General features: G+C 38.4%; 2 protein-coding genes across 2 annotated transcripts; one reads left to right on the top strand and one right to left on the bottom strand.

Moving 5' to 3' along the window:
• The first annotated feature begins 1,208 nt into the window (after positions 1-1,208).
• Positions 1,209-8,203, top strand: LOC132563338 (DNA-directed RNA polymerases I and III subunit RPAC2-like). The gene is made up of 5 exons (XM_060228101.1): positions 1,209-1,251; positions 3,620-3,717; positions 5,834-5,910; positions 6,341-6,420; positions 7,337-8,203. The coding sequence occupies exons 1-5, from the start codon at positions 1,225-1,227 to the stop codon at positions 7,403-7,405; spliced, it is 351 nt and encodes a 116-aa protein (XP_060084084.1). The 5' UTR covers positions 1,209-1,224; the 3' UTR covers positions 7,406-8,203.
• A 5,786-nt stretch (positions 8,204-13,989) lies between these two features.
• LOC132563336 (uncharacterized) lies at positions 13,990-25,423 on the bottom strand. Its single transcript, XM_060228098.1, has 6 exons — positions 25,002-25,423; positions 23,996-24,117; positions 20,876-20,988; positions 20,573-20,755; positions 15,891-16,002; positions 13,990-15,506 (listed from the first exon to the last, which is right to left on the bottom strand). The coding sequence occupies exons 1-6, from the start codon at positions 25,421-25,423 to the stop codon at positions 13,990-13,992; spliced, it is 2,469 nt and encodes an 822-aa protein (XP_060084081.1).
• Positions 25,424-27,133: the final 1,710 nt, after the last annotated feature.

Here is a 27,133-nt window from a genome sequence, read left to right as displayed (position 1 = left end):
ACAAAGGACAACATTGCAATTAACAAAAAGGCACTTGACAAAGATAGAAGGGAAAAAATACAAAGAACAAAATGAAAATGACAAAAATACAAGATCGCTTATTGGAACTGCCATATTGTATGACAACGTTTCTCTGTGGAAACAATATTTCATACAGTTCTACCAGAAATGTCACATGTTAAGTAAACCAAAAGAGGTTTTCATTAACAACACAAATATTTAACATACTAAATACAACAGGATATAGGCGATCATAATGATATGTAAATACTAAATACAACAGGATATAGGCAATCATTATGATATGTAAATACTAAATACAACAGGATATAGGCAATCATTATGATATGTAAATACTAAATACAACAGGATATAGGCGATCATTATGATATGTAAATACTAAATACAACAGGATATATCCTTCATTCTCTATAGTAACACCACTGTCATCCTTCATTCTCTATAGTAACACCACTGTCATCCTTCATTCTCTATAGTAACACCACTGTCATCCTTCATTCTCTATAGTAACACTATAGTAACACCACTGTCGTCCCTCATTCTCTATAGTAACATCACTGTCGTCCTTCATTCTCTATAGTTACACCACTGTCGTCCTTCATTCTCTATAGTAACACCACTGTCGTCCTTCATTCTCTATAGTTACACCACTGTCGTCCTTCATTCTCTATAGTAACACCACTGTCGTCCTTCATTCTCTATAGTAACACCACTGTCGTCCTTCATTCTCTATAGTAACACCACTGTCGTCCTTCATTCTCTGTAGTAACACCACTGTCGTCCTTCATTCTCTGTAGTAACATCACTGTCGTCCTTCATTCTCTGTAGTAACATCACTGTCGTCCTTCATTCTCTATAGTTACACCACTGTCGTCCTTCATTCTCTATAGTTGCACCACTGTCGTCCTTCATTCTCTATAGTAACACCACTGTCGTCCTTCATTCTCTATAGTTACACCACTGTCGTCCTTCATTCTCTATAGCAACATCTTAATGCATTTAGCTTTTCTTGATCCTTTGCTACAGGATATGATATTTTTATTTAAGTTAATACGACCCTCTTTTAACATATATCAATATACCGTATTGTCATGTTTTTAACCGAAAAATTGTTCATTTCTGGTAAGGTCTCTTGTCATTAGCATATCCCACTATTATAACCGGAAGTTGCACATGTTTCGGGACGACAACGACTTACAGAAAATGGAAAAAAAGAATCTGTTAGAGGTGGTAAGTTTGCGGGAATGGCACAGCCTGGTTATACCCCATACATTTCTTCTGTAGCAGGGATTGAATGAGACAGGAACTGTACCGTCATGGTGTGTTAGACTAGGATGTAGTTCTAACACCAAAACTTGCACAGTGTATCAGTACCGGCCACTATACGACTAGTAAGTCGTTTCGGTCCATGTGGTAGGGACTGGGTGGTATAATATAATGTGATTATTTTCACAAATCGACAGACTAATGGAGAGCCCTGAACATGTGAATGTCTTATTTACACAACAAATGAAAAACTTTGGCTCGCATCTCCTTAATACTAATGTATATCACATAATAGAATATTTATGTTCTCACATTAGACTTTTGAAATTTAACGTGAAACTGAGACAACATGTAGCAAGGACATCGCACAAAATGCATCAATGCCGATGCATGGAGTAGGACATATAACTCTCTTTTTCAAATAATGTCATTGATGTATAGCAGGTTTTCAGTACTTCTAAATAAACAAGGGACCAGACTTGCCATCAAAAGACATGCTGCATAGAAATATGAAAATGCACGCCTGTGCAAAGCCACCTATTCCCACCCAAATAGAGCAATATTGTTAATTTCCCAGAAGTTGATCATGAAGTAGAACAAACATCTTTAATTCTCAAAATTTCAATTTGTTTGAATTATAGCTAAATGTGGTTTTGAATTATAAAAGAAGGTACATGTTGAATACTGTCCGTCAATCAGCTGATGAAGTTACTCCTGTATAAATGTTCTCAGTTTGCTTGGTAGCATTTAGCATTTTCTTGCCATGTTAAGTCTTTAATTTATGTTCTTTGAAATGATAATGGATGTTTTATGTTGAATGATCTATCTGCCAGTTAGCTGATGGAGCATGATTCTTAGAAACATTCATCAGTCATGTTGATTAATTTTTCACACCTAGAACCTAGATCAGTATATTCAAGGCTTACAACCCCATATTTACAAAGTTATTGCCCTTTGTTAAAATTTTATGTTTGGGATGTAACTTGGCTTGCATTGAATGTAGGATGAAGAACCTTGGTGCACCAAAGTATTCATAATACACATAATAGTAATGATCATTACTTTCCTCTTCCAAACTCTCCATTTTAAAATATTTTCACAGATATATGTCAGTAATATGACCAAATGCAAAAATTCAGACAAGAAAAGCCTCCAATAATATTGTTTTCAGTGAGCAGTCACCAGTTCCATTGATTGTTATAACAAATGGTTGTTTTCATATGCAGGCTGCTTACAGATAAAACATCTGCATCTATTCTTTACTGCAAGTGTCATGTATCATAGTTAAGTGTAAACATTAATTTTGAATGATTGATTTTATGAAAGATGCCTATTTACAGTACTGGTAGCAGAGAGCACAAGGTAGACAAAGTATTTTAATTTTTATGATTTTTGTCTAAACTTCTGCACACAAGCATGAAGAATTAGCCCAACAAAACTAGAGTTACGTGACTTAAAGAAGCATTAATACTGATCGCACAAACTTTAACTACAACAGAAGTAGATGGGGAAAATGTCTTTACAGAAAGTATATTGGTATCATGAAGAATGTCCAGTGTTCATTAGTACAACATGTATATGAAAGTGACAGTTTGTCTCCACATTCTGACCCAAGTTCTGAGTTGATGGACATCAAACAGCTGTTAACAAAGACATCAACAGAATATACCTGTCACAATGCTTAAAGACTCCAGCAACTAAATGAATTATTTTGTGTTATTACTTAGAATTTAAATAAATAAATTCAATGTTTGAATTTCAACCCAAGTGATTTATAACAACTGTCTAGATTTATAGAAACATACTTGTGAAATGCTACAAATGGAATAAGTTAATAGATTAGCATCAGAGACATTGTGGTCAGAATTCAACAACCAGAAGTTTACCCAATGAAACTAACCACTCCCTTACGAAAAAAAACCCAATATATTATACCTGTGTAAATCCACCTATCAGATATTGAAATGTGTTAGAAATGAAGATTTCCATTAAGCCAAATATATACAGATTTTCATCATCTGTCACCAACTATAAAGTAAAACCCCCAGAGAACACAACCTTTCACCAATCTCAATTTAGGTAGGAACTTTAACTAGATGAAACAGAATCACAGTCACTCATTAGCTGATTAAGTAGTGTAACTTTACAGAAATGATTTAATGATATAATCATACATAATTATAAGTAAAGAAAGATTCCTTCAAATCACCTTCGAATCAAATGTTTTAATGATCTAATAATACATTTCTCTTTGGTAAATTTCCTTTTATCCAGAATTACAATAAAGTTCATTCATTCCTAATCCACTAATGAGCTTTGCTTAACATTCTAGATAGAGACTGATAATGAGGATGAAACATGTCGGACATTTGTATTACATGGTGAAGACCACACACTGGGTAACTCCCTTCGCTACATCATCATGAAAAAGTAAGTCTCAAGATATTGTCTTTGTTGCATTTTCATCCTTTGTTCCTACTTATATTAGTAATTATAATAATGATAAATATTTTAATGAATTTTCAATGGATTATTTGTTATCCACTTTAAGACTTTACCATCAACATAAAAAAAATTGACATTGGCATTGATGACGATTTATAATTCTCACATTCCGTAAAAATCCACATAATGTGCATAGGGTTTTTTTTTGTTGTTTTTTGTTGTTTTGTTCTTTTTTTTTGAGAAATAAAGGTCCAAAGATGAGGAACATTACATTGCTATAGGATTTTCAAGTTTGATATTTCATGGAAAAATTAAAGATTGTGTTAGGCGGCCATCTTTGATTGTCAGAATGATCAGGTATGCAAAACAGACACAAGAAGGATTTGACAATTTATTCATGAACAATAATAAAAGATAACATAATTAAACTATATATGAATGTAAAGTGTCCTGAGTCAGTATTATCCTACTTCACAAGGTCATCCTGTGATTGCTTGGGATGGAATAACTCTATCCTACACAGGGTAAGGAAGGACAGCTGGCACGGGCTGTGAGACTAATCGCATTGGGGTTAAGCATCATCATTTTATGTGGCATAACCATGGAGTAACCATGTGGCATAACCATGTGGCATAACCATGTAGAAAATTCAGAATGTCATCAATTGGGATACACATTCCATGGAACATTAATGATGATGACTCCACGAATATGTTTCACAAAAACTTGAATTTGTTACTGAGAAAAATAATCAAACATGGGTCTGTGTCATGGACAGAACTTTCTCATCCTGGCAAGCCTCATGCTGACCAGTCAAACTCTTACATATGCACTCAGGCCGAGATATTCTTTTAAGCGAAACAGACCCAGGTAAGATTCTATTGTCTCACCCTAGGGTTGAGAGAGGGGATTCTCCTGTCGGGACGGTAGTGTTGACGTCACAGTACAAATTCACTAGCATCATGTCAACAATTCAACAATCTTTTCATAACTGTGACATCACATCCTCAATGCAAAGATCTAGGATAACATGTACAGAAACTAATGTATGATACAGCCAGCAGAGAAAGAGGAAAGTAATCATTTACCCTGCTTATAGTGAGATGTGTGGATCACAGCCCTTGGGAAAACATGATTGAGTTACAAACACTCGGCAAGCTCCTAGCTTAATCATCCCCATGGATTGAGATCCCCTATCTCACCTCCAAGCTGGTCGAGTGTTCCAGTAGTCCATGGTAAGAGAAAAGTAATCCTCCTCTTTAGTTCCTTTTCAGTGCATAGACCACATTGGTCACCGCCCAGTAAAATAAGGTACATTGTTTTTAGCTTCTATGTTGCTTTTTGATAATACACAGGGTTTTCCATAATTTTGTAAGTAGTAGGCTGTGTAGTGAAAGTAGGAGGCTGGCCTGCCATGTACGTGTAGTCGTGTACGGAACATTATTACGGAACTGGATTGGTGTAGGCGGCCAAATGATCCGGCGACCGGCTCTTATGGAAAACCCTGAATACATATTCAGTCTGACATATCAAATCTTAGGTTAACCAGATAAATAATTCCAAGTCAAACAGGATAGCATCACTACTGAAGACAAAGTCAGGTGGACTGTTTAAGTCAGATGTAGCAGTATGACCATTAAGGTGAAACTTCATTCAAAGACTATGTGGAAATAGCTATTGAAGAGATGGGATATTTCTTGTTGTTAGTCACTTAAAGTGTGTAATTACAACTGCATCTTTGTTTACCTGGATATATTGGTAAGTCTGTAAGACAAAGGGGACAAAACATTTTAATATGGATTTCACTGTGAGATGCAGAAGTGTGTCTGTTAAGACAAAAAGGACAGAACATTTTGATATGTGTGTGACACTTTGTTATTAAAGGTGAAGAAGAGAAGTGCTTTTAGTTGGATATTTCTGTATCTCAGATAGGTTATAAACAATGGAGCTTCTAGAGCCGTAAATCTGAGATATCCCAGGACAATCTACACTTTGATTACTGTAGAATTCTCATATATCCATCCAGTATATTATGCTAGTGAATGGTTCTTTCCATCAGTTCAAGATCTATCAATGATTGTTAACTTTTCTGTATTTCTAGCCCAGATGTCCAGTTCTGTGGTTACAGTATACCTCACCCATCAGAAAACAAGATCAACTTTCGCATCCAGACTAATGGTAAGTATGAGCATGTATTCTGTTGTTTTTTTGTTCTATTTTGTGACATGTTTTGTGACATGTTTTGTATCATGTGTCATGTTTTGTGTCATGTTTTGTGACATGTTTTGTGTCATGTTTTGTGACATGTTTTGTGACATGTTTTGTGACACGTTTTGTGTCACATTTTGTGTCATGTTTTGTGACATGTTTTGTGTCATGTTTTGTGACATGTTTTGTGACGTTTTGTGTCATGTTTTGTGTCATGTTTTGTGACATGTTTTGTTGTCATGTTTTGTGTCACGTTTTGTGTCACGTTTAATGTCATGTTTTGTGTCATGTTTTGTGACATGTTTTGTGTTCTGTTGGTTGAAGTACATTATGTATATAAGACAAATGTGATGATTAATTTCTCCTTATATTTGTTGTAACAAGTTTGTTATCTATACAGGTGCGATTGCTACAGAAATCCTGAAGAAAGGCCTGACAGATCTGTACCATGCCTGTGACCATGTACTGAAGACATTTGAGGTAAAGTTGTTTGTGTACATACTGAACAAGCAGTATCTACTGGTATCAATAGGTGTAACTTAACCCATTAACTCAGTCTCACAATATTATGATGTATATGTAAAATTTTCTTGTATGTTATACGACACTGGCAACATCACCAGCTGATTTTGTTATATGTTAGACAACACTGACAACATTACCAGCTGATTTTGTTATATGTTAGACAACACTGACAACATTACCAGCTGATTTTTGTTATATGTTAGACAACATAATTCGCTGATTTTGTTATATGTTAGACAACACTGACAACATTACCAGCTGATTTTTGTTATGTTAGACAACACTGACAACATTACCAGCTGATTTTGTTATATGTTAGACAACACTAACAACATTACCAGCTGATTTTGTTATATGTTAGACAACACTGACAACATTACCAGCTGATTTTGTTATATGTTAGACAACACTGACAACATTACCAGCTGATTTTGTTATATGTTAGACAACACTGACAACAATACCAGCTGATTTTGTTATATGTTAGACAACACTGACAACATTACCAGCTGATTTTGTTATATGTTAAACAACACTGACAACGTGTGTTTGTAAAACATAGAGAACCTGTTTCTGTTTTGGAATTTTAAAACATACTTCTGATAGTTCTTTCTCAGTGTTTAATTATGTCTATTGTCTCATTCTGATGGTCGGATATAAGTTGGGTTGATGCCTGGTGACTTTGCCGATAATTTAACAATAACATGAATGTGATGTGGTGATATTGTCACATGTGATTATAAAGTGGTTGTCTTGTGATATAAAATTACTACAACAGTTCTAAAACAGGTGCCTGTTCTGTTACCAAGGAAATCACAGAAGTGATGACTGTGTTCTTTTTACATTAATTTTTATCATTGAACATTTTCAGGTTGGTATCGAAAACTTCAAAAAGAGAAGATTCCCTCCAGATTATGAGATGGCATCTGCTGACACCTGACTTTTGTGTAGTGTATAGGTCCGGAATAATGACAAAATCTTTATTGCAAAGACAATATCTTTATGGTGAAGCAACACTATATTTACCAACACTGTGGAATACTACTGTCAGTCTGTACAAGTATAAAAACATTCACAGATCACAGAAATAACTGTGGACAGATGAGACAAGTATAAAAACATTCACAGATCACAGAAATAACTGTGGACAGATGAGACAAGTATAAAAATAACTGTGGACAGATGAGACAAGTATAAAAATAACTGTGGACAGATGAGACAAGTATAAAAATAACTGTGGACAGATGAGACATGTATAAAAATAACTGTGGACAGATGAGACAAGTATAAAAACATTCAGAGATCACACAAATAACTGTGGACAGATGAGACAAGTATAAAAATAACTGTGGATAGATGAGACATGTATAAAAACATTAACAGATCACAGAAGTAACTGTGGACAATGTTTTATATCTGTAGTAGAACTCTTGACATAGTTCAGTAATAGGATGATCTTTTAATAAAATCAACAGTAAGTTAAGAATTCTGTTACAACAACCCAGCTGACATTGTCTTACAGTAGGCCTGTATTAGGAGATCAACACTACAGACAGTTTTCTGTGACCATTGGAGATGTTAGGAACTTCAGCTTTAGAAATTATACACTTCAGACCTGTTAGACATGAAGTGAAATATGATAAACATGTACAATGATGTGGTCAAAGATAAATACTGTAAAAACATGTTGTTGATGTGTGATCTACCTTAAATGTTAATAAACATATGTTATATCAGATCATGTTATTAATAAAACGTTCTTACTTAAATTGGAAATGATTCGTTAGCCAAAGAATTAAGTTGGAAGGGAAGTAACTCTTGTAACACTTGCTGTGTTCCACATGTATTACACTAATATTTAACCTCCACTGAGAACTCAGGCCTGTAACAAATGGAATGTTTATGTATAAACCTATATATCAAGTATACTGTCAAAGGCATTTACTGTGAACTGCAGTTTTCTTGAGTATGCTAGAATATTTTTTTAAAAATGAGAATGATGTGTAAGCCCTGGCCTTTTAACTACATACGTTGTTTAACAGGAATTATATGTGTCCTGTTCCTCTACAGGTAAACTAATGTGACTGATCTAGATGGATTTGATTTACAATACACCAGATGTGTTAAGTGATGTCTCCTTAAGTAGTCATTGGTGAAGGAGTTTAATTGTGTCTCCTTACTTAGTCATTGGTGAAGGAGTTTAATCGTGTCTCCTTACTTAGTCATTGGTGAAGGAGTTCAATCGTGTCTCTTTACTTAGTCATTGGTGAAGGAGTTGAATCGTGTCTCCTGACTTAGTCATTGGTGAAGGAGTTTAATCGTGTCTCCTTACTTAGTCATTGGTGAAGGAGTTTAATCGTGTCTCCTTACTTAGTCATTGGTGAAGTAATCGTGTCTCTTTACTTAGCCATTGGTGAAGTTTAATCGTGTCTCCTTACTTAGTCATTGGTGAAGTTTAATCGTGTCTCCTTAGTCATTGGTGAAGGAGTCATTGGTGACTTAGTCAATTGGTGAAGGGGGAGTTTAATCGTGTCTCCTTACTTAGTCATTGGTGAAGTTTAATCGTGTCTCCTTACTTAGTCATTGGTGAAGGAGTTTAATCGTGTCTCTTTACTTAGCCATTGGTGAAGTTTAATCGTGTCTCCTTACTTAGTCATTGTTGAAGGAGTTTAATCGTGTCTCCTTACTTAGTCATTGGTGAAGGAGTTTATTCGTGTCTCCTTACGTAGTCATTGGTGAAGGAGTTTAATTGTGTCTCCTTACTTAGTCATTGGTGAAGGAGTTTAATCGTGTCTCCTTACTTAGTCATTGGTGAAGTTTAATCGTGTCTCCTTACTTATTCATTGGTGAAGGAGTTTAATCGAGACTCTATAATAACACATTGGTGAAGAATAATCGTGTCTCAATACGTAGTCATTGGTGAAGGAGTTTAATCGTGTGTCTCCTTACTTAGTCATTGGTGAAGGAGTTTAATCGTGTCTCCTTACTTAGTCATTGGTGATGGAGTTTAATCGTGTCTCCTTACTTAGTCATTGGTGAAGGAGTTTAATCGTGTCTCCTTACTTAGTCATTGGTGAAGGAGTTTAATCGTGTCTCCTTACTTAGTCATTGGTGAAGGAGTTTAATCGTGTCTCCTTACTTAGTCATTGGTGAAGGAGTTCAATCGTGTCTCTTTACTTAGTCATTGGTTTGTCTCCTTACTTAGTCATTGGTGAAGGAGTTTAATCGTGTCTCCTTACTTAGTCATTGGTGAAGGAGTTTAATCGTGTCTCCTTACTTAGTCATTGGTGAAGGAGTTTAATCGTGTCTCCTTACTTAGTCAATGGTGAAGTTTAATCGTGTCTCCTTACTTAGTCATTGGTGAAGGAGTTTAATCGTGTCTCTTTACTTAGCCATTGGTGAAGTTTAATCGTGTCTCCTTACTTAGTCATTGGTGAAGGAGTTTAATCGTGTCTCCTTACTTAGTCATTGGTGAAGGAGTTTAATCGTGTCTCCTTACTTAGTCATTGGTGAAGGAGTTTAATCGTGTCTCCTTACTTAGTCATTGGTGAAGGAGTTTAATCGTGTCTCTTTACTTAGCCATTGGTGAAGTTTAATCGTGTCTCCTTACTTAGTCATTGGTGAAGGAGTTTAATCGTGTCTCTTTACTTAGTCATTGGTGAAGGAGTTGAATCGTGTCTCCTTACTTAGTCATTGGTGAAGGAGTTTAATCGTGTCTCCTTACTTAGTCATTGGTGAAGGAGTTTAATCGTGTCTCCTTACTTAGTCATTGGTGAAGGAGTTTAATCGTGTCTCATTACTTAGTCATTGGTGAAGGAGTTTAATCGTGTCTCCTTACTTAGTCATTGGTGAAGGAGTTTAATCGTGTCTCCTTACTTAGTCATTGGTGAAGGAGTTTAATCGTGTCTCTTTACTTAGCCATTGGTGAAGTTTAATCGTGTCTCCTTACTTAGTCATTGGTGAAGGAGTTTAATCGTGTCTCCTTACTTAGTCATTGGTGAAGGAGTTTAATCGTGTCTCCTTACTTAGTCATTGGTGAAGGAGTTTAATCGTGTCTCTTAGTCATTGGTGAAGTTTAATCGTGTCTCCTTACTTAGTCATTGGTGAAGTCTTAGGTGAAGGAGTTTAATCGTGTCTCCTTACTTAGTCATTGGTGAAGGAGTTTAATCGTGTCTCTCTTACTTAGTCATTGGTGAAGGAGTTTAATCGTGTCTCTTTACTTAGTCATTGGTGAAGGAGTTCTCCTTAATCGTGTCTCCTTACTTAGTCATTGGTGAAGGAGTTTAGTCATTGGTGAAGGAGTTTATTCGTGTCTCCTTACGTAGTCATTGGTGAAGGAGTTTAATTGTGTCTCCTTACTTAGTCATTGGTGAAGGAGTTTAATCGTGTCTCCTTACTTAGTCATTGGTGAAGGAGTTTAATCGTGTCTCCTTACTTAGTCAATGGTGAAGTTTAATCGTGTCTCCTTACTTAGTCATTGGTGAAGGAGTTTAATCGTGTCTCCTTACTTAGTCATTGGTGAAGGAGTTTAATCGTGTCTCCTTACTTAGTCATTGGTGAAGGAGTTTAATCGTGTCTCCTTACTTAGTCATTGGTGAAGGAGTTTAATCGTGTCTCCTTACTTAGTCATTGGTGAAGAAGTTCCTTACTTAGTCATTGGTGAAGGAGTTTAATCGTGTCTCTTTACTTAGTCATTGGTGAAGTTTAATCGTGTCTCCTTACTTAGTCATTGGTGAAGTCATTGGTGAAGTTTAATCGTGTCTCCTTACTTAGTCATTGGTGAAGGAGTTTAATCGTGTCTCCTTACTTAGTCATTGGTGAAGGAGTTTAGTCATTGGTGAAGGAGTTTAATCGTGTCTCCTTACTTAGTCATTGGTGAAGGAGTTTGTTTAATCGTGTCTCTTTACTTAGCCATTGGTGAAGTTTAATCGTGTCTCCTTACTTAGTCATTGGTGAAGGAGTTTAATCGTGTCTCCTTACTTAGTCATTGGTGAAGGAGTTTATTCGTGTCTCCTTACTTAGTCATTGGTGAAGGAGTTTAATCGTGTCTCTTTACTTAGTCATTGGTGAAGGAGTTGAATCGTGTCTCCTTACTTAGTCATTGGTGAAGGAGTTTAATCGTGTCTCCTTACTTATGAAGGAGTTTAGTCATTGGTGAAGGAGTTTAATCGTGTCTCTTTACTTAGCCATTGGTGAAGTTTAATCGTGTCTCCTTACTTAGTCATTGGTGAAGGAGTTTAATCGTGTCTCTTTACTTAGCCATTGGTGAAGTTTAATCGTGTCTCCTTACTTAGTCATTGGTGAAGGAGTTTAATCGTGTCTCCTTACTTAGTCATTGGTGAAGGAGTTTAATCGTGTCTCCTTCCTTATTTTTTAGTATTCATTCCTACTGAGTCAAATACTTGTTCACTTTTGAGTAGAATTGATTTTCTTTCTCCTGCTGAGCCAGACATGGTCCCTGCTAGACCAAACTCTTACTTTCTTCTGAGTAAAGCCTACTGGGACAAGATAATACCAACATGTCATCCAAAATCATTGTCTAATACCAAATTTTAAAAAAATAGGTGAAAATGTGAACAAAAGAAAGAAACATTCACAGGACTCCTGACAAGGTGGAGAAAAAAACCAAGTTTTCAAAATCAATCCTGCGGAAGAGCAATGCCAGTCATTACTGGAATGTCCATTTTACACACAAAAAAATTAAATCTCTGAATTAAATAGCTGTTTTTTCGTTTTTAATGATGGGGTTTTGAGAGTCTTTAGAAGTTGTCTCCAATGAAAGTTGTTACTCTGTTACAGAGGTAACTGCTTTGATGCTGTGATGGTCAGTGTTTCTCTGAACTGCTGTTAAGGTCATTTTTTCTGAAGCACTAGAAATGACTGTTCATCCCAAGAACAGAAAGGTCTACAGTACTGTATTGTTCTTATGTACGGGATATATCTTTCTCTCCAGTATTGTTAAGATCTATTTCTGTCCAGTATTGTTAAGATCTATTTCTCTCCAGTATTTCTGTCCAGTATTGTTAAGATCTATTTCTCTCCAGTATTGTAAAGATTTATTTCTCTCCAGTATTGTTAAGATCTATTTCTCTCCAGTATTGTTAAGATCTATTTCTGTCCAGTATTGTAAAGATTTATTTCTGTCCAGTATTGTTAAGATTTATTTCTCTCCAGTATTGTTAAGATCTATTTCTGTCCAGTATTGTTAAGATCTATTTCTCTCCAGTATTTCTGTCCAGTATTGTTAAAATCTATTTCTGTCTAGTATTGTTAAGATCTATTTCTCTCCAGTATTTCTGTCCAGTATTGTTAAGATCTATTTCTCTCCAGTATTGTAAAGATCTATTTCTGTCCAGTATTGTTAAGATCTATTTCTCTCCAGTATTGTTAAGATCTATTTCTATCTAGTATTGTTAAGATCTATTTCTCTCCAGTATTGTTTAGATCTCTTTATCTGAAGAATTGTAATTCTTAAGATCTGTTCTCTCAAGTATTTGTCCGTTTCACAGGTTTACTCTGGGTCGTATCGTTAACCATAGATGATACTACTCAGCAGAATCTTGCCGATCAAGAGCTTTGTAATCATTTCCTTGACACTTTCGGTGAACGCCAGGTTCCCTCGTGTATCTCTAGAAAAAGCATCGTCGTGGCAAAGACTAGATACAAACAACAAATACACAAATTGGTAATATTTATTCTCCGTTTGTAAAAACTTGAGATAATGATTTGTATAGACTTATAATGATATTGTTGACTTTCAGTCTACCAAAGAGTCAATAAGAAAGGCTGTGGTGTAGGGCAAACGTCACTTGGTGAACCGTTACCATGGACACACGACAATAAGGACACTATCATAAACAGGATTCAAAAGTGGTACTGTCTGGTAATAGGTAAAAACACCAAAACATTCTAAAAATATCTTGCACACACTCCACGTATAAAATTGTGACAAATTGATTAAAACAAAACCAAGACTATCAATAGAGACATGACAAAGGTGGGTTGATCGCTAAGTTAGGGACTTTACTGTTGAGCAGCATTTTTACTTGGTTTTTATACAGTAAAATATTGTACAATCACACCACAGAAATTCCTTTGCGTTTGATACACCGTAACATCTCAGAAAAATGCTTCGATTCAGCTTTCATTTCTATCATTACCGAATTTCAATTCTATTTCAGCAAAATCTTCTCTTGAATGATTGTACACCATTTTATACGACTTTTTCTGTATTAATGTAATGCTTCGTCAACTTAACCATGCGAAGTAAAGTGCATTGTCTAATACAGTTTCCCTAACACGTATAAATACATTAATTTGACGAGGTTTTATTTTTGTTTTTGCTCAGTATGGCGGTAACAAAGAGTGTCATCATTTTGTGAAATAACAAACCTATGAAATAATTAACATCATTTCGTTGAAAACTGATCGCAAGTCACTAATTAAAGTTGCGTACATTTTTTCTATATCCGACACTTTGTACCGACTACAAATTGAGAAATGTACAGGATCGTGAAATTTCCATCACATAAGCTCCATTTCGTAAACAGCCTGGTGCTGAACTGTATCGGTCGTCATGGGTCGCTGATTACGTCGCGGGGTTCGGATTCCAAGATACTTTCTCGTCGAGTCGTACCTACTGGGCCTCTTACTGCGGTCAAGTACTGCTTGTGGTACCTTCTTCTTCTGCGTGGCATCCAATTGCTCTTGTGCATTTCCATCTTCATCGTCATCTTCGTCATCATCATCCAGTTCACAATCAGTCAGTTCAATGTCGCCCTCAGCTCCATTTGTTTGCATGTCGTCAAAATTATCATCGGTATTGTCTATAAGACATGTGCGATCCGTCTTTCCCACAGGAATGATGCTACTCGTTTTACCGTCGAACTCGTCCTCTTCCGGTAACAGGTACGGCTTGGGAGTTGTCTGTACCTGTTCAGTCATCGTACCTTTTAATTGGTTAGGATAATGGCGCTCTGTGAACAGTCGTTCCTGGTCAATGTTTCTGAGAATGGTAGCATCCCGTAAGTATTCCGTGAACTCCTCTTCGCTCTCATCTCCAGAAGATTCCGAGAATTTTGTCAATTGTTTCGACTGTTTCCGACGTCTTGAACGTACCTCCTGTGTATATGTATCGACTTCCTGTGTTTCTGGCAGACATGTGATGTCCTCTGTCTTGTATCTTTCAACACTTTCATTAGATGAGTCGAGGTTTCGGTTTACATATCCTTTCCTACTTACGGGTCTTTCTGAATTAGGAGTGTTTCGGGGCTGATAATCCCCATTTTGTATGTTAGGTCTGCATTTATGTACACTTGAAGACCGTCTTTTCGGCTTCTTTTTAACATTCTTTGCCTTGGGTGTTTTTGAAGTTTCATCCTCTTCCTCTACCTCTTTGTGTCTGGAATAACCTTTCAGAAGTAATGTTTCCATTCCGTTTCCGTACTCGTGGTTATTTCGTGTTTCGGTAAAAGTATCCAGTGTTGCTGTACGTATTCGCTCATTCAATACGTCTTTGACCTGGTCCCAATTCACTCGCTGTTCATTCTCGGCATTCTTAACACCTTTAGGTTTCATCATTTTCAGTTTATCTATTTCTTTTCGCTCATCATTATCCATTATATCACTTTCGTCGTCATGTTCCTTTACCTGTGACGACTTCCTAGGACCATGCCGGTGAACTTGGACGTTGGCTTGAAGCAGACCAACCTTGTCATTGGCCTTACTCGTTGCAGTCTGCGCCTTCACATCATCCGTCAGATTGTCGACAACTTCGTAAGACGTGTCTACAGAGCCAGCGCACACGTTGTTGTCGCCTCCTTCGTTTTTCTGTTTACTTTTCGCTATATGTGCGAGTAAATTTTGTAGAGTTGTCGTTTCATGCTCGTCAATGGTTTCCTCCATCGGTTTATTGTCCTTTTTATCGTATTTTTTAATACAGATATACTTATGGCCGTCCAGTTCTTCCTTGCGTCTAGGGTCCAGGGACGCCACACCTGCCTCTGACGGTTTCGTTCGGAACACTCCGGTTCGTTTGTTTTCTGTAAAGAAAGAGAACAGATCTGGATTTGGAGAATTTTATCATTGTATAGAGACAGTTCCTTAAATAATCCTGTATTTTCACTTGATCAAGATCTTATTTGACTGATGTCTGTATTCATTAGTGGTGTAGATCCGGTATAAAGACACATTGAAACAATCGTTATCACCTTACTTTGCATGTATGTATTTGATCAAACTCAACGTTATATTCTTTAGTTCATAAAGAATGCATCGTTTCAATGTTGAAAATGGACCACCCACGATGCAAGCAAACATAAACTTTGGAATTGTCATAGGCTGTTACACGCAACAATTAGAAAATAAGATATTGGATTTATATTGGTATAAACAGAAGTGAAAAGAAGGCAATGTGGCGTGTTTACCTGCGAATAATTTCTCGCGTTGACTTGCAGCGCCTCCCATAGAGCCATGTAGCCTCAGTTCCTCCAAACTCAGATCTAGGCTGTAGTCCAGGTACTGGAAATGTCGGTGCGCCTGTGTAGAAACACGTAGAGCAGAATAAGTTATAAGTATAGATAACAATTTCAAATGGAACAAAAAAAAAAAGACAAGTGTAAACTTATATGGAAAGGAAGGCACAATATATCACAAAATAAAGGATTGTTCCCGGCCTGTATTTCCAAAACATCACACGTATGACCTGTACATTACCTGTAGAATTGCCGTCTGTATAACCTGTACGTTACCTGTAGAATTGTCGTCTGTATGACCTGTACATTACCTGTCGAATTGTCGTCTGTATGACCTGTACATTACCTGTAGAACTGTCGTCTGTATGACAGTTACATTACCTGTAGAATTGTCGTCTGTATGACCTGTACATTACCTGTAGAAATGTCGTCTGTATGACCTGTACATTATATGTAGAGTTGTCGTCTGTATGACTTGTACATTACCTGTAGAATTGTCGTCTGTATGACATGTACATTACCTGTAGAATTGTCGTCTGTATAACCTGTACGTTACCTGTAGAATTGTCGTCTGTATGACCTGTACATTACCTGTCGAATTGTCGTCTGTATGACCTGTACATTACCTGTAGAATTGTCGTCTGTATGACCGATACATTACCTGTAGAGTTGTCGTCTCTATGACCTGTACATTACCTGTAGAATTGTCTGTATGACCTGTACATTACATGTAGAATTGTCGTCTATATGACCTGTACATTACATGTAGAATTGTCGTCTGTATGACCTGTACATTACATATAGAATTGTCGTCTGTATGACCTGTACATTACCTGTATCATTGTCGTCTGTATGACCTGTACATTACCTGTAGAAATGTCGTCTGTATGACCTGTACATTATATGTAGAGTTGTCGTCTGTATGACTTGTACATTACCTGTAGAATTGTCGTCTGTATGACATGTACATTACCTGTAGAATTGTCGTCTGTATAACCTGTACGTTACCTGTAGAATTGTCGTCTGTATGACCTGTACATTACCTGTCGAATTGTCGTCTGTATGACCTGTACATTACCTGTAGAATTGTCGTCTGTATGACCGATACATTACCTGTAGAGTTGTCGTCTCTATGACCTGTACATTACCTGTAGAATTGTCTGTATGACCTGTACATTACATGTAGAATTGTCGTCTATATGACCTGTACATTACATGTAGAATTGTCGTCTGTATGACCTGTACATTACATATAGAATTGTCGTCTGTATGACCTGTACATTACATGTAGAATTGTCGTCTGTATGACCTGTACATTACCTGTAGAATTGTCGCCTGTATGACCGATACATTACCTGTAGAATTGTCGTTTGTATGACCTGTACATTACCTGTAGAATTGTCTGTATAACCTGTACATTACCTGTAGAATTGTCGTCTGTATGACATCTGAATTTCCTGTAGAATTATCGTTTGTATGACAGTTACATTACCTGTAGAATTGTCGTCTGTATAACCTGTACATTACCTGTAGAATTGTCGTCTGTATAACCTGTACGTTACCTGTAGAATTGTCGTCTGTATGACCTGTACATTAACTGTAGAATTGTCGTCTGTAAGACATGTACATTACCTGTAGAATTGTCGTCTGTATGACCTGTACATTACCTGTATCATTGTCGTCTGTATGACCTGTACATTACCTGTATCATTGTCGTCTGCATGACCTGAACATTACCTGTAGAATTGTCGTCTGTATGACCTGTACATTACCTGCAGAATTGTCGTCTGTATGACATGTACATTACCTGTAGAGTTGTCGTCTGTATGACCTGTACATTACCTGTAGAATTATCGTCTATATGACCTGTACATTACCTGTAGAATTGTCGTCTGTATGACCGATACATTACCTGCAGAATTATCGTCTGTATAACCGATACATTACCTGTAGAATTGTCGTCTGTATGACCGGTACAATACCTGTAGAATTGTCGTCTGTATGGCCAGTACATTACCTGTAGAATTGTCTGTATAACCTGTACATTACCTGTAGAATTGTCGTCTGCATGACCTGTTCATAACCTGTAGAAATGTCGTCTGTATGACCTGTACATTATCTGTAGAGTTGTCGTCTGTATGACATGTACATTACCTGTAGAATTGTCGTCTGTATAACCTGTACGTTACCTGTAGAATTGTCGTCTGTATGACCTGTACATTACCTGTAGAATTGTCGTCTGTATGACCTGTACATTACCTCTAGAATTGTCTGTATGACCTGTACATTACATGTAGAATTGTCGTCTGTATGACCTGTACATTACCTGTAGAATTGTCGTCTGTATGACCTGTACATTACCTCTAGAATTGTCTGTATGACCTGTACATTACATGTAGAATTGTCGTCTGTATGACCTGTACATTACCTGTAGAATTGTCGTCTGTATAACCTGTACATTACCTGTAGAATTGTCTGTATAACCTGTACATTACCTGTAGAATTATCGTCTGTATGACCTGTACATTACCTGTAGAATTGTCGTCTGTATGACCTGTACATTACCTGTAGAATTGTCGTCTGTATGACCTGTACATTACCTGTAGAATTGTCTGTATGACCTGTACATTACCTGTAGAATTGTCGTCTGTATGACCTGTACATTACCTGTAGAATTGTCGTCTGTATGGCCTGTACATTACCTGTAGAATTGTCTGTATAACCTGTACATTACCTATATAATTGTCGTCTGCATGACCTGTACATTACCTGTAGAAATGTCGTCTGTATGACCTGTACATTATCTGTAGAGTTGTCGTCTGTATGACATGTACATTACCTGTAGAATTGTCGTCTGTATAACCTGTACATTACCTGTAGAATTGTCGTCTGTATGACCTGTACATTACCTGTAGAATTGTCGTCTGTATGACATCTACATTACCTGTAGAATTGTCGTCTGTATGACCTGTACATTACCTGTAGAATTGTCTGTATGACCTGTACATTACATGTAGAATTGTCGTCTGTATGACCTGTACATTACCTGTAGAATTGTCGTCTGTATGACCTGTACATTACATGTAGAATTGTCGTCTGTATGACCTGTACATTACATGTAGAATTGTCGTCTGTATGACCTGTACATTACCTGTAGAATTGTCGTCTGTATGACCTGTACATTACCTGTAGAATTGTCTGTATAACCTGTACATTAACTGTAGAATTGTCGTCTGTAAGACATGTACATTACCTGTAGAATTGTCGTCTGTATGACCTGTACATTACCTGTAGAATTGTCATCTGTATGACCGATACATTACCTATAGAATTGTCGTCTGTATGACCTGTACATTACCTGTAGAATTGTCGTCTGTATAACCTGTACGTTACCTGTAGAATTGTCGTCTGTATGACCTGTACATTACCTGTAGAATTGTCGTCTGTATGACCTGTACATTAACTGTAGAATTGTCGTCTGTATGACCTGTACATTACCTGTAGAATTGTCGTCTGTATGACCTGTACATTACATGTAGAATTGTCGTCTGTATGACCTGTACATTACCTGTAGAATTGTCGTCTGTATGACCTGTACATTACCTGTAGAATTGTCGTCTGTATAACCTGTACATTACCTGTAGAATTGTCTGTATAACCTGTACATTACCTGTAGAAATGTCTGTATGACCTTTACATTACCTGTAGAATTGTCGTCTGTATGACCTGTACATTACCTGTAGAATTGTCATCTGTATGACCGATACATTACCTATAGAATTGTCGTCTGTATGACCTGTACATTACCTGTAGAATTGTCGTCTGTATAACCTGTACGTTACCTGTAAAATTGTCGTCTGTATGACCTGTACATTACCTGTCGAATTGTCGTCTGTATGACCTGTACATTACCTGTAGAATTGTCGTCTGTATGACCGATACATTACCTGTAGAGTTGTCGTCTGTATGACCTGTACATTACCTGTAGAATTGTCGTCTGTATGACCTGTACATTACATGTAGAATTGTCTGTATGACCTGTACATTACATGTAGAATTGTCGTCTGTATGACCTGTACATAACCTGTAGAATTGTCGTCTGTATGACCTGTACATTACATGTAGAATTGTCGTCTGTATGACCTGTACATTACATGTAGAATTGTCGTCTGTATGACCTGTACATTACCTGTAGAATTGTCGTCTGTATAACCTGTACATTACCTGTAGAATTGTCTGTATAACCTGTACATTACCTGTAGAAATGTCTGTATGACCTTTACATTACCTGTAGAATTGTCGTCTGTATGACCTGTACATTACCTGTAGAATTGTCGCCTGTATGACCGATACATTACCTGTAGAATTGTCGTCTGTATGACCTGTACATTACCTGTAGAATTGTCTGTATGACCTGTACATTACCTGTAGAATTGTCGTCTGTATGACCTGTACATTACCTGTAGAATTATCGTTTGTATGACCGATACATTACCTGTAGAATTATCGTCTTTATGACCTTACATTACCTGTAGAATTGTCGTCTGTATAACCTGTACATTACCTGTAGAATTGTCGTCTGTATAACCTGTACGTTACCTGTAGAATTGTCGTCTGTATGACCTGTACATTACCTGTAGAATTGTCGTCTGGATTGCCCATACTGGTAAACAGAGGACACAACAGATAATGTTTTCAGCGGACAGGAAGTTGTCCCGCTCCTCTCCGTCAGTAATGATGAGTTTGGCGCCGACAGCCTTACATTTAGCACCTGTCACACGTGTACACCAGTTTTCTACGCACCCATTGAGATTCATCTATGGGATAAGATAAATGTTTTCATTGTGTTATTCTCTGCTGTTTATCGGAGACTAGTACAAAGAAATAAAGCAAAAATGATAGAACACTATCTGTATCAAATACTGTTATAAACCTACTTCTATACAGCATTTCCTGCCATGGTCCATGGCGCTGACGGACTTGACGAAGGCGTGGTACAACTGGTCCCGTACATTTCCCTTCCCTGGGTCAAATACTATCAGGCACGGGGCTGTAATGAGGAATAATTGAGGCTAAAAGTAGGAGAATATCCGCGGAATATTGTTAATACTGTAAGGAGGAAAATATATGAGAATAATGTCAGACATGACGCTGTAAGGAGGAAGGTTTCGGAGAATACTGTCAGACATGACGCTGTAAGGAGGAAGGTGTTTGAGAATACTGTCAGACATGACGCTGTAAGGAGGAAGGTTTTGGAGCATGACTGTAAGGAGGAAGGTGTTTGAGACATGTCACGCTGTAAGGAGGAAGGTGTCGGAGAATACTGTCAGACATGACGCTGTAGAGTAAGAGGAAGGTTTTGTAGAATACTGTCAGACATGACGCTGTAAGGAGGAAGGTTGTCGTCTGAGAATACTTGGAGCGCTGTATACTGTCAGACATGACGCTGTAAGGAGGAAGGTTTTGGTAAGAATACTGTCAGACATGACGCTGTAAGGAGGAAGGTTTTGGTCAGAATACGCTGTAAGGAGGAAGGTGTCGGAGAATACAGACATGACGCTGTAAGGAGGAAGGTGTTTGAGAATACTGTCAGACATGACGCTGTAAGGAGGAAGGTTTCTGAGAATACTGTCAGACATGACGCTGTAAGGAGGAAGGTTTTGGAGAATACTGTCAGACATGACGCTGTAAGGAGGAAGGTGTCTGAGAATACTGTCAGACATGACGCTGTAAGGAGGAAGGTTTTCCCTCAGACATGACGCTGTAAGGAGGAAGGTTTCGAGAATACTGTCAGACATGACGCTGTAAGGAGGAAGGTAGAATACTGTCAGACATGACGCTGTAAGGAGGAAGGTTTCGGAGAATACTGTCAGACATGACGCTGTAAGGAGGAAGGTGTTTGAGAATACTGTCAGACATGACGCTGTAAGGAGGAAGGTTTTGGAGAATACTGTCAGACATGACGCTGTAAGGAGGAAGGTGTCGGAGAATACTGTCAGACATGACGCTGTAAGGAGGAAGGTTTCGGAGAATACTGTCAGACATGACGCTGTAAGGAGGAAGGTTTTGGAGCATACTGTCAGACATGACGCTGTAAGGAGGAAGGTTTCGGAGAATACTGTCAGACATGACGCTGTAAGGAGGAAGGTTTCGGAGAATACTGTCAGACATGACGCTGTAAGGAGGAAGGTGTTTGAGAATACTGTCAGACATGACGCTGTAAGGAGGAAGGTGTTTGAGAATACTGTCAGACATGACGCTGTAAGGAGGAAGGTGTTTGAGAATACTGTCAGACATGACGCTGTAAGGAGGAAGGTGTTTGAGAATACTGTCAGACATGACGCTGTAAGGAGGAAGGTTTCGGAGAATACTGTCAGACATGACGCTGTAAGGAGGAAGGTGTCGGAGAATACTGTCAGACATGACGCTGTAAGGAGGAAGGTGTTTGAGAATACTGTCAGACATGACGCTGTAAGGAGGAAGGTGTTTGAGAATACTGTCAGACATGACGCTGTAAGGAGGAAGGTGTGTCGCTGTGAAGGAGGAAGGTGTTTGAGAATACTGTCAGACATGACGCTGAGAATACTGTCAGACATGACGCTGTAAGGAGGAAGGTGTTTGAGAATACTGTCAGACATGACGCTGTAAGGAGGAAGGTTTGTGAGAATACTGTCAGACATGACGCTGTAAGGAGGAAGGTGTTCTGAGAATACTGTCAGACATGACGCTGTAAGGAGGAAGGTGTTTGGAGAATACTGTCAGACATGACGCTGTAAGGAGGAAGGTTTTACTGGAGAATACTGTCAGACATGACGCTGTAAGGAGGAAGGTTTCGGAGAATACTGTCAGACATGACGCTGTAAGGAGGAAGGTTTTGGAGAATACTGTCAGACATGACGCTGTAAGGAGGAAGGTTTCGGAGAATACTGTCAGACATGACGCTGTAAGGAGGAAGGTGTTTGAGAATACTGTCAGACATGACGCTGTAAGGAGGAAGGTTTCGGAGAATACTGTCAGACATGACGCTGTAAGGAGGAAGGTTTCGGAGAATACTGTCAGACATGACGCTGTAAGGAGGATGGTGTTTGAGAATACTGTCAGACATGACGCTGTAAGGAGGAAGGTTTCGGAGAATACTGTCAGACATGACGCTGTAAGGAGGAAGGTTTCGGAGAATACTGTCAGACATGACGCTGTAAGGAGGAAGGTTTTGGAGAATACTGTCAGACATGACGCTGTAAGGAGGAAGGTGTTTGAGAATACTGTCAGACATGACGCTGTAAGGAGGAAGGTTTCGGAGAATACTGTCAGACATGACGCTGTAAGGAGGAAGGTTTCGGAGAATACTGTCAGACATGACGCTGTAAGGAGGAAGGTTTCGGAGAATACTGTCAGACATGACGCTGTAAGGAGGAAGGTGTTTGAGAATACTGTCAGACATGACGCTGTAAGGAGGAAGGTGTTTGAGAATACTGTCAGACATGACGCTGTAAGGAGGAAGGTGTCGGAGAATACTGTCAGACATGACGCTGTAAGGAGGAAGGTGTTTGAGAATACTGTCAGACATGACGCTGTAAGGAGGAAGGTTTCGGAGAATACTGTCAGAAATGACGCTGTATGGAGGAAAGTATCTGTTTTATTTCCTGTGAACTAGGGAGATTTCTGATGCTTGATTACTTGAAAACCAGTCTTAGAGAGAATGTTAAGAAATTCCGTTTAAATTCCAGTTAATCTTATTACAGAGAACGATGATTTCCAGCATTTTTGACGAGATCTTAGTCGTGTCAGAAACAGTGGAGATATAAAGCTTTATAATGGAATGTTGGCACCTGTCATGTCGTCTGAAGCATAGCTTTTATGTATGCACTTAGGATTTTAATCCGTGTAGTTGTATTACGTCGTCTACTTGAGAATTTAACCTGATTATAAACATTAAAGATCACACAAGGTTTTCTACTTGTCAGCGTTTTTCTTAATCAAGGCTTCATTCCACGCCCAAGTTCACTGAAGTTTATACTAGAGATTATCACAGTATCTGAGACGTGTGATGACCATACCCCTCTGACTCCTCCCAAACTTTCCCTCCTTTTTGACGAGCGTGACACCAAATACAGAAACTCTCTCGGTTAACCATTGCCGTACCCTTTCCATCTCCATGACGTTCTCGACGGTTAATACCCTGCAATGGAAATCGCTAAAATTGAAACATAACTTTAAATGTCTTTAGTGGGAAAAATAAATTATGATTATCGTTAGGCGTCAACGAAGTATGATATAATGATATTAGTTACAAACATTGGTTTACTGAGTACTGAACGACCTGACATGTTTTGTTTGCTGGATCTATAGGCCCCTGAACAGCCAATGTCATTTTGAGTCGTCCTCCATGTAGAAGCTGGTGACTTACTGAACAACATACGGGAGGCCTGCCACATGCCTTCCAGAGAAATAAGGATAGAGTGTCTTATCCAAGGCAAGCGTTTCTCAGCTTTCCGAGAAAACATCCCCCACTGGTAGGAATTGTCAAATCATGCACCTCTGCTTTTCACCAGAGAATATGTAGGCAACCGTCTTTCCGACTTGGCTATCGCGGCCAACTTGGATTAACAAGCCGATGATACTGTATAGAACCTCTGTGCATTTTTACCAAACAAAACAACAGCATAATACTTATACGTTCACATAACCGTAATTTAAACTTAATATTGATAAAACTTAGGTAAGATTTACGCGATGACTAATGAAAAACCGAAAAAGAAATAAGACTCCAAGTTATGGTCAATCCTAATAATGTCAAGTTCTCAAAAGTAGAACCGGGTTAGTAAAACCAGCTCGTATACTACTTTAACAAGCACGGAACATATGCAGCTTCGTCTCACACCGGAAAACAATTAATTACGATGGTATGATTATACAGTTAATAAAACAATTCTATATTCTTCTTCGACAAGAATCTGACTTAGCTTTCATGTGTGGACAATTCGATAAAGTGCAGTTACTCAGTAACCTAAAAAGTGACAGTAAACATTAGACTGTATGTTATTTGTTATCTGGCTATATTACCATGACTTTCCATTTTCCGACACATCACCAAACGTTGGCTTCATCATCCTAGTAGCGTGAAAAAAGACATTGACCTCCTCGGGGTCATAGGTAATGACCCCGTCTGTTTCCAGGTGAAATAAGTCATTGAGGACCCGGGGATCGTAGATAAAATCCTCCCAAGGGAGGATAGTTAACCCACTGTCTACATTGCTCTCTTTCATAAACCTCGATTCGTTTGTCTGTCCGAAACTTTTGTTTTTCGATTTGGTCGGCTGCTTGGTAACAACAAAGCCGTCTCGCATTGTTGAATTCGGAGAAGACGAGACAGTCATGGTCCGGGGCACTCCTAGGTACGTATCTGTAACGAGGCGAGCCCCAGGGAGAGATCCGGAATTTTCCGGGTAATGGCGAGAAGAATCCATCGGTCTGGAAGTCGACATTTTTAATCTCGTTCATTCACAAAAACGAACGTGTGTGAATATTTCAGAACTGATACACATCGATTCTAACGAAGGAAAAAAAAAAACGTTTTCCTTATCCTCTTTGAAAACACATCAATGTAGCCCATCACATATTTTTAGTTATGAAATCCATAAATAACGAAAAAGAATCGTCACAGGCGTACATGTACAGCTAAGGTGCATAGCAGGGTCATTGGTGAAGAAGTAAACTAGTTAATACAGCTGAGGATTATATAGCCAGTAAACAATTAATCCAACTGACAAGTCGACGGTTTTACGCCAGCCAAAACCTACACGTCCTGGAACACCAAAGTCTAAACCAGGCGGATTAGTTATCCTGTATAGATCCGACAAGACCAGCCGGAATAGTTATCCTGTAAAGATCCGACTAGACCAGCCGGAATAGTTATCCTGTAAAGATCCGACTAGACCAGCCGGAATTGTTATCCTGTAAAGATCCGACTAGACCAGCCGGAATAGTTATCCTGTATAGATCCGACAAGACCAGCCGGAATAGTTATCCTGTAAAGATCCGACTAGACCAGCCGGAATTGTTATCCTGTAAAGATCCGACTAGACCAGCCGGAATAGTTATCCTGTATAGATCCGACTAGACCAGCCGGAATAGTTATCCTGTAAAGATCCGACTAGACCAGCCGGAATTGTTATCCTGTAAAGATCCGACTAGACCAGCCGGAATAGTTATCCTGTAAAGATCCGACTAGACCAGCCGGAATTGTTATCCTGTAAAGATCCGACTAGACCAGCCGGAATAGTTATCCTGTATAGATCCGACAAGACCAGCCGGAATAGTTATCCTGTAAAGATCCGACTAGACCAGCCGGAATTGTTATCCTGTAAAGATCCGACTAGACCAGCCGGAATTGTTATCCTGTAAAGATCCGACTAGACCAGCCGGAATAGTTATCCTGTATAGATCCGACAAGACCAGCCGGAATAGTTATCCTGTAAAGATCCGACTAGACCAGCCGGAATTGTTATCCTGTAAAGATCCGACTAGACCAGCCGGAATAGTTGTCCTGTAAAGATCCGACTAGACCAGCCGGAATTGTTATCCTGTAAAGATCCGACTAGACCAGCCGGAATAGTTATCCTGTATAGATCCGACAAGACCAGCCGGAATAGTTATCCTGTAAAGATCCGACTAGACCAGCCGGAATTAATATCCTGTAAAGATCCGACTAGACCAGCCGGAATAGTTATCCTGTAAAGATCCGACTAGACCAGCCGGAATTGTAATCCTGTAAAGATCCGACTAGACCAGCCGGAATTGTTATCCTGTAAAATTCCGACCAGACAACAAGAAGTAGTTTTCCTGATAAGATCCTATCGTAATGGAAATTTTTCCCGTTTAAATCTCCGAGAGTACTGGTCAAGGATCGTGGTGAGATATAAAACTCCGGGATGTATATAATTACAGTGTAGATCTGTTTTCTAGTTAGAGACGATACAGACCTTGTCACTAGTGTCTAAACAAACCGCAGACTAAACATAAGTGTTCGGTAAATAAACTTACTGTCGAAAATACCAACAGATAATATACATACTACTGTGTACCTAACTATATATAAGTATAACAAGTTTTGGTGGGGATAATAGACTGCCTGGTACAACGTACATTATATATAGGATCATTAGTACGGTTTAAACATTTATCGTTTCGTTGTT

The sequence above is a fragment of the Ylistrum balloti genome, unplaced genomic scaffold, assembly GCF_031769215.1.
Source record: "Ylistrum balloti isolate Yb309-2 unplaced genomic scaffold, AGI_CSIRO_Ybal_v1 Utg371682, whole genome shotgun sequence".
In the NCBI taxonomy this organism is placed as follows: domain Eukaryota; kingdom Metazoa; phylum Mollusca; class Bivalvia; order Pectinida; family Pectinidae; genus Ylistrum; species Ylistrum balloti.
This window is presented reverse-complemented; position numbering and strand designations above follow the sequence as displayed.

Coding starts and splice junctions, on each gene's coding strand:
- LOC132563338 (XM_060228101.1), top strand. CDS start 1,225: ATGGAAAAAAAGAATCTGTTAGAGGTG. Junction 5,911..6,340: donor CTTTCGCATCCAGACTAATG/GTAAGTATGAGC, acceptor TTATCTATACAG/GTGCGATTGCTACAGAAATC. Junction 6,421..7,336: donor ATGTACTGAAGACATTTGAG/GTAAAGTTGTTT, acceptor GAACATTTTCAG/GTTGGTATCGAAAACTTCAA.
- LOC132563336 (XM_060228098.1), bottom strand. CDS start 25,423: ATGTCGACTTCCAGACCGATGGATTCTTCTCGCCATTACCCGGAAAAT. Junction 24,118..25,001: donor TCGGAAAATGGAAAGTCATG/GTAATATAGCCA, acceptor TTTCCATTGCAG/GGTATTAACCGTCGAGAACG. Junction 20,756..20,875: donor GCAGGAAATGCTGTATAGAA/GTAGGTTTATAA, acceptor CTTATCCCATAG/ATGAATCTCAATGGGTGCGT.